The following is a 14549-nucleotide window of genomic DNA, read 5'->3' on the forward strand; positions in this document are numbered from 1 at the left end:
CAGGAACCGACTACCAGATTGGTTACGACTAGTGAATCCCGTGGGCCATATTGTACATGTAGATGTCGCACTTGGATTTGGTATCTGCATTGGGTTCTATGGCACTTTGTGCCGTGTGGTATAATGTGAGGACGGAAATAACCTTTTTGATTGCTACTCGGAACGAACTAGCTGACTATCTGCACCGGCTGGTTCCAGGTATAACATGACAGGACATAAACTCAGTCGAAGGCGAAGAGAGAAAGGTTTTCATGGGGAAATCGATAAATGAGGGGTTTTTATTTTATTTTTTTACTCCAATCTGTGGCATGGTTAGTTATAGTTTGCTTGATGGCTAGAAGTATCGTACCTCTCAATGAGATGAATCCCAGAGGCGGTCTCAACAGCATGGCTCATATCCCCGGGCCTCAAGGCGAATGCGGCCTCCTCAAATTCCTTTTGCATCTCGCCTCTACCGAAGAAGCCGCTGTGGGTGAAAATAAGATCAGCAGGGGCTGGTTCTTCAAATGATGGGGGAGGGAATGGGGGGAGGGGAAAAACAGGTCACCACGCTTCCTCGCACTGCTGCAATCAGACTCAACCACGGCAAGATCAGCCAACGAAGTAGAGCGATCTCTAATACGGGTTTCGAAGCCTAGGATAATCCCCATGGCGTCTTCCTTTGTTCTGGTGATGTTGGACTAACCATCGAGTACAGTACATTGCAAATTAGCCCTCCCAAACCTCTCATCAGGGAGAAGAAGGAGAGGGAAAAAAAGACAAACCTCCTTCCAAGAACTAGGTCTCCTGCTATCCTTATGCTTAACAAGCAAATGTGCGCACCGAATCTTCCCGGCCTGACCACTTCCCTCCGGAGGGGCGGTATTCCCTGTGGAGAATTTCTCCGCCATGTAGACCTTTAATTTATCCGTGTCTGTGTCGGATGGCGGCTCCCATCGCGATTCGGTGGTCGTCGTGTTGAAGTAGTAGGGCAGACCCTTGGACTTTGAAAGCCGGATGGTCCAGTTCTCTGGCAGGCCAGTTTCGGAAGTCTGTGATGGGCACCGAGAAGGAAAGGGGGACGGAGGGCTCATTAGATTCTACACTACTCGAGTAGTACGGAAAGTAAGGGGAGGAGGGGGAGTGTACCATGACTGATTGATTATTTGATAACTAAAGACGGTGGCGGTGGTAGTTTATCGGGGGCGTTTTGAGAGGTAGGGGGTGTGATGTTGTAGACTCCTTCCTTCCTTCCTTCCTTACTTCCTTCCTTCCTTCCTCCCTTTCGGTACGATGATGATGATGGTGGTGACGATGGTGATGGGGTGGTGGTGGTACGGTAAGGCAAAACAACCCCGGGATTTCCGTTTTTTTTTTGGTGGAGAGAGAGATCACGATGAGGTGAGGTGTGGTACTCGAGCAGTTGGGATTAGGCGAAAAAAGGAAAAAGGAGGGGAAAAGAAGGGGGGAAAAAATGAGGGGGGATCTTCGGATCGATGCCTAGCAATTGATTGATTGATATTGATCGATTAGTGGGTGTTTGCTATGACAACATGAAAAAGGGAGATTTTTGAATTCTGGTTATGGTTAGCTAGTTGAAGGTCTTAATAAGCACAGAGCATGTACAGTATGCTATGCCATTCATGAATAGAAACTCCTTCTGCTAGCGATATTTGTTATAATGAATTGGGATCGTTGAGTTTAACTCTTTAATTGTTTATGTAATATATTATTACGGTGCTGTTTGACGTGCACTGTATTGTACTCGTACAATAATTCTTGGACAGAAGTTATCATTAGTGGGTCCAAGTATCATACTGACAAAATACACACCAAAATAGTAGAAATCCTCGGTCACAGAAATCGTGGTTTTCGCCCCCACCTCTTAATCAATTAAAACAAAAAATATATCAATAGATAGCTAAAGACTTAGTGGTCCTGAAATTCGTATTTCTATGACAAATATGTTCATTCTGTGAGTAGCTCTCACCAACTGGAACAACTGATCCCAAAACTGGTCTCAAGTGCCAAGAATTTATATGGGCAGGCATACAAAAAGATACCTATTTTGAAAGTCACCAATTTCACATCACCACAGTTTAGGCAATATTACACCATATGCCTCAGAATTTAAATTCCAGATTTAGAATACCCAAAACCTCCAGTTCATGAAGAATTGATTTACTTCCACTTCATGTGGTTGAGTTCTGGTGCTGTGAAAAACAGCATTTCTGGTGTAAAAGTGCCCTTCCAGGATGAGTTTCCTCACCTCACTGGTATCATCATACCAATAAGCATATATCAAAGTAAAAGTTCAAAATGGCATGTGCTAAGAAAAAATTCAGAGGCATGTCATATGAAAGGGTACTTTTTATTTTAAACTTTTTCCATTTTGCCCTTTACTGTACTGTACATACCAAACCAAAGTGTTTGTGCTCTTCCTCCACCCTTTTTCGAACGATTTATCCCCATATGATATATCCCCCCGTGGCAATTTCATGTTTTCGGGCACTTCTTGCTGGGGACGAGTATCACACATGTTTTTCCTGTATCGTAGAATAGGTGTTACAATCATAATAACCTGCGTATCGAAATATTCTATCTGCATTTTGCTCACAATATCGGTTATCATACATCTGGTTTTTATACTATCACATGTGGCATCGTAATTGTGAAGTCTAATTTATGGAATACGAGTTTATTCGCATGATAATAAAAATTGTCGCAGTTTACTACCAGTGGTTGGCACCAAACACGCTCCTATACTTATAAAAACTCCAATATGCCAAAATTTATGCTACAAAAGTGATATCGCCGAACAGAGCCTATGATATTATTATATATTTTTTCGTAGCCCAATTGTGTTAACGGGGAATGAAAGGGTCGATGACGGATGGGCTTCTTGTGGGCTGTTGGAAAATTTGCTTGCCCTCGGCTTAGCTCGCTAGTAGCTTGAACTTAACTATGATACCATAGAACTACAGTTAAGCGTAGACTGCCGCATTGACAGCTCAAATTCGGCCGCCGCTACCAAAAATATTACCCTGTGAAAGGTTTGGTATGGCGGGAAAAGAACGATGACAAAGTTGTTACTGTATACCAGTGCTGGGGGGGGGAGGGGTTCTGATAAAGTCTACTCGAGTATAGAGTGAACTGTTGTAAAAGGAAAACTCGAGACATGGCAATATAGTACCCGGATGTGCCCACGGACAAGATCCAAAAGTGGCCCACCAATCGGTTAAAACCTCTCCAATAATGCGGTACTGGTTCTGTGTTAACCGCGGTCATGATACAACGCCAATCACTTCTACTGTGCTGCGCTCGCACAAAACCCAATCTACGGTACTGTAAAACACATCGCACATTACTCGCACCTAGGCCTGCACTATAAAAAAACAGGGAAGAGCCCCGCATTTGATGTTTTCCCTTAGGTTACTATACTATCCCTGGGAGGGAGAAGAGGAAGAACGGCTATCCGTGAGCTAGTTATCGGGAATATGCGCCAATACTTCGCGATAGAGTAACACCTCATAGATACTGGTGAGTGCACACACGAATTTCACTCTCTCAGCGACAAACTTAAGATTGAACACATCGCTGATCCGGACCAGGAAGCCTCCCTTCTCGTCGTCTACAATTCCATTCTCGGCGCTGCCGAGACACTGCCTGGTGACTGTAGCGGTAACGAAGTGGGCAAGGGAACCAGCCGCCAGGTAGATGAGGAGCGGCCGGTATACAACGCGCTCGGGGTTGAGAATGAAGTGCTTCTGCGCAACGGCAAGGAGGTACCCGACAAGCTGGAAGTTAGGGTCCCCGTGCCCGCGTGAGGGAGTGACCACCGTGATAATTGGCGCTTTGTCGGAAGTGCATACCGCGATGCTCGGGTCGAAGAAGAAGATTTGCCCGTTGAAGTAGAGGGAGAGGTCAGATGGGGGTTCGTATCTGTTGTGTCCGTACAGGTTATGTATGAATCAGCACTCCTATCTTCTACATTTAGGATTGGGTCGCATGTTGTGAATTTTTTTTTCACTCACCCGCCGAAACGCTTCACGGTGGTAGTCTCGGAAGTAAAGGTATATTCGGTCAAGTACTTGAGGACAAGCTCGATAAACGACTCGAGGTCATCGGGATTAGCGCGCCAGAGTTTAGCGGCGGTGGTGGCGATCGACTCAAGCATTCGGGTGCGGGCATCTTTCGCCCAATAGAATAACCCGTCGAAGAGAAGCCCCTCGACAAGGTCGGTGGGCGTGAAATTCCCATTGATGAGGAGGGATGGGGAAGGTGCGGCAAAATGGAGAAGTTGCGTCTTCTCTACGACAGTTACCCTCAGGGCGCCTAGGTACACAGGATCCCAGACAGCGGGATGAAGCGCCCTACGGAGCTCATCGATACTGAGGTTACCCGTTAGGTTGTGGAGGGAAACCTCTTTTTCTGGTGTCGGCATACTTCGCATGATTGACGATTGCATGGCGGGAAGAACTGTTAGTTCCGGTGGACACAGTGCTTTGACGACGGTTCGAGGAGGAAGGAAGGAAGGAAGGAAGGAAGGAAGGAAGGGAAAGGAGCTGTCCGCAAACTGTTCAAATATCGAACTCTCGGCATGGCTTTGAGAATTGAGCTGTGCTCGGCAATTTGTTGCATCACACGATGTCATTCGCGAAAAACCGGATTCCGAGCGAGGGTTAGGAGATTCAAGCTATCCACATGTTACCGCTGCAAATAATACTAAGATTAGGGCAAGTATAAGAGGATGGTGGTGGAACGATATACTCTCGCTAGATTCTGAAGATGTGATCGTACTAGAAATGCTTGTAAAGGAGACAGAGTTTGTAGTGATATATGAATACTGAAATTGCATGCGCTTTGAATGCTTTTAAACTACTGTAGTGACACAATCCAAAAATAACGTAAAAGAAAGAAAACATTGAAAAGGAAACAGAAATGGGGGTTTAACTCCTAAGATCATAAAATCAAACCTTCCGAACATGCCTTCGGGTTGTCCGGGCCGGCTTTGGACCTTTGGGATCTGCAGGATTCCTATCAAGGCACTGGCAACGATCGGGTGGGTCCTGGGGTTGACGTCGCTCCCAGAGTGTTGGGCAACTCTCGGCCAATCTTGGGTCCCCGCATTGGAAAGCAATCATCCAACTCTTTTCAAAGGCGCGGCCAAAGAATGGGTCATCTAGATCATCCGTATAAGAACCCAACTTCTTGTCGTTATGGATCCAGTGGTCATCGCCACTAGTTAAAAGGTGTCTCATGCTTTCATAAACATGCCTCGGGGTGCCGCGGATACGCTTTGCCGAAACGATGAACTGTCCAGATTGTGATAAGAGGACATATCCAGCAGGGCAAAAGCCTCCATTGAAGGAGGCGAAAATCTCTGGAATACGATACCAAGATTCTTCTGTTCCAAAGGGGTCCTTGCATTGGTGGCAGGCACAGCGGCTGAGGCTAGGAGCAAGAGAGAGTATGCCGGTTTCCGGGCCGTAGTAATCATATATGCGTTCAGCCATCCTCTCCAAATTCTGGAAGGATCCATCAAGGAACATTGTATGCTCTGCGAGTTCATCCCACATATCAATGATATGGGTAAGCCAGGCAGCGTTACTTCCCCCCCTAGCTCCCAATTTTCGAACAGCATTTGCTTTGGTCTCATCATATACAATTCGTTGATCAGCGTTAGGATCCTTGAAGTAAACAATGATGTTAGGATTCAATCCGCCAAACCCGGGCAATCGCTTAATCGCTTCTAGACCCTGGCCAACCGCGGCCGGGTGCTCTTTGTACACGCTGACAACAATATCAAGTCTCCTAGGGGGCTGATATTTCATGTCTAATGTAGCGACAGGGAAAGGCCCACTTTGTTCCACCATGTTTGGATTCTGGGGAACATAGACCACCTCGCTGGATTCTCCACCCTCCAGCGGCACTGACTGAATTTCCGTCTTTCCAGTCCCAAACATAACCCCTAGGGCCATGATGAGGATAAGTGCGGCCGCTCCACCGATCGAAGCCTTTCTTCGAGTTGGATGTTTTGCGCCAAATTCCTCCCATGCGTTAGAACCGTCATTGCGAATGCGCTGATATCGCTCTTGGATCTTATCCACGCCAAGCTTATAGAGAACTAGACCACCCAATGCAAGGCTGTAGCCAACCAGCTGTGTAAGGCTGACAGTACTGCCCCAAATGGCGACTGAGGTACCGACTAGGAGGATATCTTTGAGAACACCGCACAAGGTAAGGACTAGCGAGGAAGTTCTGCCGATCTAACGGGTACAGTTAGCATGAATTCCACAGCTCTAAGGTTTGGATATGCAATTTACCAGAAAAACCACTGAGATATTCAGAATAAAAGCCAGGGCCGCATTTGCAAGCAGTGTGAGTAATCCAATCCTAAGTACCTCGGACATACTAAGCCTCGATGCCTCAAATACAAGGAATATCAAGAAATTCATTAATGCACAGACTGGCGCAAAGTAATACAAGGATACGAGCGGGTCCATTTTGTACTCTGCAGACCAAAGCAGCCGCTGTACCAGGATAAGGCGGAAAGCTTCGAAAATAATGCCGACGGTTTGGAAAACGAAGCCAGTTAAATTGAAGGCGATCTCCCCATACGAGGCAACCATGACACCTAGCACAATCACGGAGACGTTTGCAAGCACCCTAACATTCGGAGTTTCTACACTCATTCCCCAACCTACGAGGAGGACTGCCACTGGGGTGGTTGCCTGTGACGATTAGAGCGAGCAAGTAACCGGCGTAACAAAGGAATGTAATTGTACCTTTAGCATCTGTATAAAAGCAATACTCAGGTACAGATACGTCTGGTTTCCACATATCAAACTCAAGCTAAAAAACAGGCCGATGGGAAGAATGGCTTTTAGATAGAGCTTCCCCGTCATGGGGACATTTTTCCGGCCATCAAGGAGGTGTGTCGTCCGTGCGAGGATCTGGGTAGCGATCGTTGCAAACACCAAATGCCATGTTGTAAGGAATATTGCTATGGCAAACTTAATACCCGTGCTCGATAATTATTGTCACCCGGAAGGCAAGGAGATCTTACGGAATGCTACAGTAAAAGTTAGTCGCAACGCCTAGACCACCGTAATGGCGGATAAGCCATGCAGAGAGCTATAAGGAACTTACGAAATTTCTTATTGAACAAGACCCACTTGTTAAAGATGATTACGGCCGAACTTAGAATGATCCATACTCTGTAATCTCGGCTGTTAGTATGGCGCTATAAGTGAGGTTGCTCGGGGGAAAGCTCACACCACGTAGACAGCGGGGTGAAACTTCTCTGCTGCGGGTAGGGGCTGGGCGGCCGTAGCAGGATCTGGAAGAGATGAAGTCGACCGCCGAGGAGACGGCGGTACGGAGAGATCGTCGCTTCCGTCAGAAGGAGAGCAGACTTCTTCTAGACCCATAGCGGCAAACTTGGTCGAGAAGACGAGCAAACAACAGTGGTGACAGATCAAAGTTGCCGATAGCAGCCCCGAAGCGATAGGTTGAGGGATACCACTTCCGTCCGTTAGAATGGTGGGGAGATGGTGATTACTGTATTCGAGAATTCCCCCCCTCTATTCCTTTCTTTCTTCCTCCTTAGTGTTCTGTTAGGATGAGGTTGAGGAACTGGGGCACGAGGTAGTTAATAAAGGTCCAAGGAGCAACAAAGAGGTTGCACCAATAGCACTTTGTCACAGGTTTGGTAAGCTAGCTCCCTATCTTCGTCGGTTTTGCGAAGGTCACGCAGTCGCACTTCGCTGTAGACTAGTCTAATGAGCCTCTTTGTGGTGGAGAATTGCTTATCACGAGCGAGTTGCTTGTGGGCTCGGATGGCCGTCCAGCCCAAGCAAAGTTCTTGATGACGACACACACAATAACAATATTATTATTTTGCGACAAAGGGAGCCAGTTGTGGGGGGACCTCCATCCACACGACGGTAACCAGAGCAACAAAACCTAAATTAGTTTAGTGTGCCGGTAGGAATACTCAGTAGGATAATTTTAGCAAGATGCTTGGCTCTTTTCCACTGCCACTCACCAGCATCGAGTACCGGTAGGCGTCTCTGCCAAGATATAAACGATGCCTGAGATTGACAAAATGTGTCGTTCAATTCACTGTGTCAATAGACATGTGCTATTGAAGATCGCTACGCCAGTGACCCAAAGCATGTATTTCAAGCTTCCGCTATCGATCCCAAACTAAAGGAAATCTCCATGTAGATAGATAGGTAAACATTCTAAACATAAACAATGTGGACGGGGGAGTACGGCGAAGTGTTGGCTGCTGAACAAATAGATACATACTCTGTTAGCCAGAAAGTGATAAGTTAACTGCCAAGGAAAACAAAGCACAAAAAATTCCTGACATAAGCGCTGATCCCACCACTTCAAATTGTCACATCTGACCATTTGGTGTGCCGTTCGAACTCTTGGACATTCGCCATACTTTTCCCTGTCCCCTTCGTACCGTACTTGTTCTATCACAAAACAAAAACAAAATATTACTGATGGAGCATGGCCGCAGCTTAATAGAGATGAGGTAGTAGAATAAAAAGAAAACAGGTGTTAGTTGTGTACGAGTATATAGAAAGCACCGTATGATACCAATCTTTGGTGGAATTTTGAGATGTACAGTGTAGTATCATACTTTGGTTCTGTTCTCTCCCTCGCTATGTCTCAGAATTTGGATGCCAGTGGCGCAGTTTCTTATGCAATTCATCTCTCTTGCTCGAAGTAGCCATATTGCGCTTTTGTTGTAATAAGGGGGTTTTTTTTTGGCCCTGTTTTCGTGATGTGCAGTGGAGGTCGATCTTACGTGAGCAAACGACTAATATGAGGCTCGATTTGCTATTCCCGGCCTCTGAGCTAACTAACCTACCGGTGTGGAGGGGAAATTGAGTTGATAGGGTATTGTCTGAGAGCTGTGAGGTTTTTACCCCATGGAATTTCCTGTATTTGTTCATGCCTTGGCATGAACACTTTCTTGTATTTAAACTGGGAGCTGGTCTTCTTAGTTAAATAAGCTCAATGTTAGGCGGAGACAACTTGATAGACTTCAAGGTTGTCTAGGCCAATCAAGATTTGTTTCTGTAGACAGAGATTGTCTAGGAAGGCTTGGACTTTACTCATCTCGTTTATGACTACTAGGAGTGAAGTAAATTAGGTAAGGTAGGGTAAAATTGTAAAAACAATACTATATTGTTAAGGTCACTTCTCCGTTGCTTGATGGTGTCTAAAGTTTGGAAGGTACTTCAATATTTATATTCCGCGTCTGAGTGTTCCCGGACTACATCTATTTATCATACAACTATGTACTTCTTCAATTGTAATTCGCAACGTCGAGTTATCTTCCAAGGTGCGAACACCTGTGGACCCTGAAAACCCTCACACCCTCTTTGGTAATTACAATATTTCTTCTTAGGAAATGTGCTGTCCCCAATAGTAATATCCCGATTAGCAGAGTCTTTAGACTTATGGCCTAGTTCTTAAGTTGAACTGAGTTGGCCCCAATTGTCTTCGCCATTGATAAAATGATTAGTTTTATCCACGGCTATATCTGCAAAGGTGGTCGTCATTACAACTATCGTAGGTCGTCTGACTTCGATCCTTTGTAACTCCATACTCAACCAATAGATTTTCTCTGGATGACTTTCTATTGACTCGCAGGAAGCTATTCCACCAGATTGGTAATTAAGCCCTCGGTCGGCAACCCTTGGTTGCTCTCTGGGTAGAAGGTTTCAGTAACCATTGTAGTATAGAGAATCACCTCATGGCTACGACGTGTTCCGAAACCCAGTTACAATACTCCGTGAAGTTCGTTGGCTTCTTTGGTAGTGTTTTTTGGAGTTCTAGACTCTTCTGGTGGATGTAAATGTATTGGTCTCTAGTAGAGATCCTTTACCATTTGATACCATCTCTTTGTGCGAAATCGTCCCGTTACTTATGGCCTATGCCAAAGGTGTCATGTCTTTGAAGCCCAGTAACTCTCTGAGTAGTTGATGGAATCACTCCGTTCCACTTCTCAGACCTAGCCGAAGGTCCCCTCTCATATATCCCGCGAACAGGATCCAGTCGGATAGACAGTGACGACGTATATAGTGTTATTCTAACACCTTCAATTCTGTGGTAATATAGTCACAGGATGCAACTGAGATGAATATATATGATGACGCGCGGGCCCCGTAAGGGAGCCGGAGGGGGGTGTTGGAGACCAGAGGTTCCCATTCTGAGTGGGATTACCCTACTTAGGGTGGTTCCTAGGTATCGGGTTCTGGTATTCCTAATATTCAACTACTTCTCAACAACACCCATTTAGATAGTAGTGCATGCCTATCTAAAGCAGGTTCAGCTACAACCCCCTTGTAACAATCCCCCTTCGGATAGTTAGTTCTTGGCGACAGGGAATAATACTTTCCTTCTTTTCTCTCTCTTTCTTGCCGTATGATAGCTCTAAGCCTATGCCTATATTACTGGTAGTACAAGACTGTTGTATTCTATTGATAATGCTTATTATAAGCTTTCTCTAACTCTATGTTGTGAAGGGTATTCTTGTCGCAATAATAATAAAGGTCATGATAATAGTAAAAAGTATAAAGGTGTTTTATATTTGTTAAAATAATAAGTAGGAAAAGTGTGACATGTTCGTAAGGAGCTAATCAGGTTATCGACTATGGGGTACGATAGTTGGCAGGTGGCCTGCTCTACTAAAGAGGAGGCGAGAGCTGAGAACTAAAGAAGATTTCGAAGGTATACTGAGAAATAAAGAGGTAACCGTTCAACCAAGTATATTGAAATACTGTCTGTTGAAGTCTGCCTTTTCTATCGTGGAGACTGGCAGTCTTTAAATACAGAAATCTTGTTCATGTCTAGCATGAACAAATCTAATCAAAGGTATCAAGTGATACGCTTTGGTAAAAACAAATCAAGTATCAAAACGATACTTAAAACGAAACATAAATCAAAACCAAGTATTCAACGATACTTAAAACAAACTAAGTATCAAAGTAATACTTAAAACAAAACATAAAACAAACCCAAATATCAAACGATACTTAAATTAAACCAAGTATCAAAGTGATACTTAAAACAATACATAAAACAAAACCAATAACTGAGTACCTGTACTGGTTACAAAAAGTACTTAGACTTCAATATAATTTTATTTAAACTGGTACTGCCAATACTGGCATACGATGAGCCCTCACTGGCACAGGGATACCACTAATCGGTATACCACTAACTACAGGCTAACTAAGTCTACGGTTCTGCACCTGCCATCCCCAAGTTATGCCTGCATGAGAACTAATTACAAGACCCTCAAACAACCCAGTGCCCTCCTTAGTCCAAGTCCGTAGCCCCTCTGGTATGAAGCCAACCAGGACTAAGTGTAGTTGAAGCCGAACAAAAGACCAACCTGATCAAGTTCCTCGTGTAAAACATATAACCACTACTGTGCAGTCTGAATACTGTCTCACAAAACCTCCATCACGGTCGAAAACTAACAAACAATCTAACCTAAAGGCAATACAATAGGAGGGAGGAGGCGACCAATATATCCCCCTCTTGTGTCTGCATGCTTGGCCATTGACCTGATGAATCTACTTTGCTAGTTGCCTCCAAAGAGCATACTGGTGAGGAGGACCTATACCCGCTACCTGTTCGGTAAACCAATAACATAAACAAAAGAAATACATTGAGATGGTAACAGACTGAAATGGTCAGCGGAGCCTATATCCTACCTGTGGTGCTATGCCACCTCCTGCTATACTTGTAGCCAAACCAAAGAAACCATACAAGCCCCACAAAATTCAGCACGCAAGACTCAAACAAGTCCAACCAGGTGGTTGCAATTCACTATCTGCACAGGTAGCCATCAACCTACTGGTCCGTCAGGGAGCTTTACAGCACTCAGCAGCTACACCTGAACAGCCCAAATAGGTCGGAAACACTTAATTAAACATTGTCCAACCTGAATAATGCCTGACCAGTACTTACAGGTGCCTTTCCTCCCCTAATCAGCCCCCCCCAAGCCCCACATACTAGGTGGCACTGGACCCATCCAGCCCCCTCAGCACTTCAGACAGATCAACTGTTTTACAGCCACAAGACAGCCTATACCTGACCCCATCAAGCAGCCACTGGTTTTAGTATTAGGAATACTGGGATCCGATACCCAGGAATTATCTGAGGTCGAGTAATCCTACCTGGAATTGGAATCTCAGGTCCCCAACACCCCCCTTCAGCCTCCTTACAGGACCTGCACATCATCATAGATATCAGTTTCAGTTGTGTCCTGTGACTAAAGTACCACAGATTTGAAGGTATCAGAATAATACCGTATATGTCACCGCCGGCAGTCCGACCGGATCCTGTTTGCAGGATATGGGGGGGGAGATATTTGGCAATACCTGGAAAGTAGAACAGAGTGAATCTGGCAACTACTCAGAGAGTTACTGGGCTTCAAAGATGTAATGTCATTGGCATAGGCAGTAGGTAACGGGACGGTATTGTATAAAAAGATAGTAGTGAATGATAAAGGATCTCGACGAGAGACTAATACATTTGCATCAACTCTATAATTATCAGAGGAGTCTAGAACTCCAAGAGACACTACCATAGAAGCCAAAGGACTTTACGGAGTATTACAACTAGGTTTCGGAAGATATTGTAGCTGCAGGGATGACTTCTAATACTGCAATGGTGATTGAAACCCTGTGACTCAGAGAAATGAAGGCTTGCTGACTGAGGAATTATTTGTCTATCTGGTAGAATAGCTTCCCTCTGAGTTAGTAGGAAGTCCTGTAGAAGATATCTATCGATTGGGTAAGGAATGATGAAGGTTGAAGTCAGGAGTCCAAGAAAGGCTGCGATTATCACTACCTTCGCAGATACAACAAGCCAATAAAACTGATCATTTTATCAATAACGGAGACAATTGGGGCCAACTTAGTTCAACTTGAGAACTAGGCCATAAGTCTAAAGACTCTAATGATTGGATAATTACTATTGAGAATAGTATGATTCCTAGTTGGTGTCACGAATGTGGCTTGGCATGGAAAAGGTTTTCACGTGACACATGGTTATGAGTCACAGGTATGTTATTGTTTTGCGCATATAACTGATTCGGGTTATATGACTTGTTATGTGTGGGATTTGTGATGCTTTCGCACATGGCTCAAGTATGAGTCATGGGACATGCGCCTGACGAGTATGCTTTGTGAGTGTGCTTTGCGGGTAAGCTTTGCGCATATGATTTATGTTTCGCACATGACCTCATTATGAGGTCATGGGTTTCGTGCAGATGACTCAGTCGAGTCATATGCCTTATTTATTGCGTTATGATTGGTTTATGAATTTTGCACATGACCTCGCTATGAGGTCATGGGTTTTGAGCATGTGATCACTTTGGTCACATGACTAGTTTGTTATGATTTGGTTTCGCACATTTGACCACTTTAGGTCACATGATTAAAGGTGGGAAGAACACTATATAAGGAGGCCGATGCGGCTGAGGAAGATAGGTTCTTCACACTTTGTTCTAAGTACTTTTCCTACTTATTACTTTAACAAATATAAAACATCTTTACGATCTTTATCTTTATTGCAACGTTAGTGTTACGCAGCGGAGAACTCTTCACGAAGAAGAGTTAGAGAAAGCTTACGATAGGCATTCCCGATAGAAGACAAAGGTCTTGTACTATCGGTAATGTGGGCATAGGCCTATAGCTATCATTAGACAAAGGAAGAAGAAGACAGAAGAGATAAGTATCGTTCCCCGTTGCCAAGAGCTAACTACCGAGAAAGGGATCGTTATATTACAAAGCGTCACCTAAGTGCGACGCCAAACAATACAAGACGGCATCCTTCAATCCAGACAGGGAAGGAGATATCGACATCGACGATCAAAACCTCAACTTAGGAGGATTCAGTGACACATTAGATCATGTCTCAGCAGAACCCTCGAGAGCAGCAAGCCCAGTAACCCCAGAGAAGGGATCCCCAGTCGATAGCTCTCCTGCAGGAACTCCACGACCCGAGAGAATGTCGGGATCCGCAGTACCTGGGCCACCGGCCCCAGCCACTCTGGCACCAGGAACCAGCATACTTGGAATGACTGAAAATCAGTTTCAAGCATTTCTTACAGCCACGCGAAATACAGGATAAGGAAATATCCAACGACCAAAAGCAAAGGAACCCGACACATATGAAGGAGCTGAAGATAAGCTACGAATATTCTTAGCACAATGCGAAGGATATTTTGCTGTCAAGGGATATGGAGATCAACACGACAAAATCAAGATTCCATATGTGGAATCTCTGCTCAGAGGACGTGCAGGGCAATGGATCATGCCTTTCCAAGATGGAAGGAAGCAGAGGGAATGAGTCACATACTAAGAGTTCAAGGCGACACTCTTTGAACAATTCGGAGATCCCAATACCAAAGAAACAGCAAGACGAAAGCTAGAAAAACTCCAGCAAGGAAAACAAACGTTCTCAGCATATTGGAACAAATATCGACTATTGGAATACGAGGCCGAGTTTGATGATGCCACTTTCTA

General features: G+C 44.8%; 4 protein-coding genes; all 4 read right to left on the reverse strand.

Annotated features, from left to right (window-relative positions):
* Positions 1–130: 130 nt before the first annotated feature.
* Positions 131–1624, reverse strand: GSTUM_00000996001 (uncharacterized protein; the record flags this gene model as incomplete). XM_002838316.2 has 6 exons in its annotated part: positions 131–301; positions 350–466; positions 541–680; positions 765–1031; positions 1129–1152; positions 1595–1624. The coding sequence occupies 6 exons, from the start codon at positions 1622–1624 to the stop codon at positions 292–294; spliced, it is 588 nt and encodes a 195-aa protein (XP_002838362.1). The 3' UTR covers positions 131–291.
* A 1736-nt stretch (positions 1625–3360) lies between these two features.
* Positions 3361–4447, reverse strand: GSTUM_00000997001 (uncharacterized protein; the record flags this gene model as incomplete). XM_002838317.2 has 2 exons in its annotated part: positions 3361–3921; positions 4014–4447. The coding sequence occupies 2 exons, from the start codon at positions 4445–4447 to the stop codon at positions 3462–3464; spliced, it is 894 nt and encodes a 297-aa protein (XP_002838363.1). The 3' UTR covers positions 3361–3461.
* A 344-nt stretch (positions 4448–4791) lies between these two features.
* GSTUM_00000998001 (uncharacterized protein) lies at positions 4792–6887 on the reverse strand (the record flags this gene model as incomplete). XM_002838318.2 has 3 exons in its annotated part: positions 4792–6248; positions 6306–6713; positions 6768–6887. 3 exons carry the CDS (start codon positions 6885–6887, stop codon positions 4950–4952), a joined length of 1827 nt encoding a protein of 608 aa, XP_002838364.1. The 3' UTR covers positions 4792–4949.
* Positions 6888–6906: 19 nt separating this feature from the next.
* GSTUM_00000999001 (uncharacterized protein) lies at positions 6907–7770 on the reverse strand (the record flags this gene model as incomplete). XM_002838319.2 has 3 exons in its annotated part: positions 7258–7770; positions 7132–7199; positions 6907–6995 (listed from the first exon to the last, which is right to left on the reverse strand). Exons 1-3 carry the CDS (start codon positions 7410–7412, stop codon positions 6907–6909), a joined length of 312 nt encoding a protein of 103 aa, XP_002838365.1. The 5' UTR covers positions 7413–7770.
* Positions 7771–14549: the final 6779 nt, after the last annotated feature.

The sequence above is a fragment of the Tuber melanosporum genome (genome assembly GCF_000151645.1).
Source record: "Tuber melanosporum whole genome shotgun sequence assembly, scaffold_240, strain Mel28".
Taxonomy (NCBI): Eukaryota; Fungi; Ascomycota; class Pezizomycetes; order Pezizales; family Tuberaceae; genus Tuber; species Tuber melanosporum.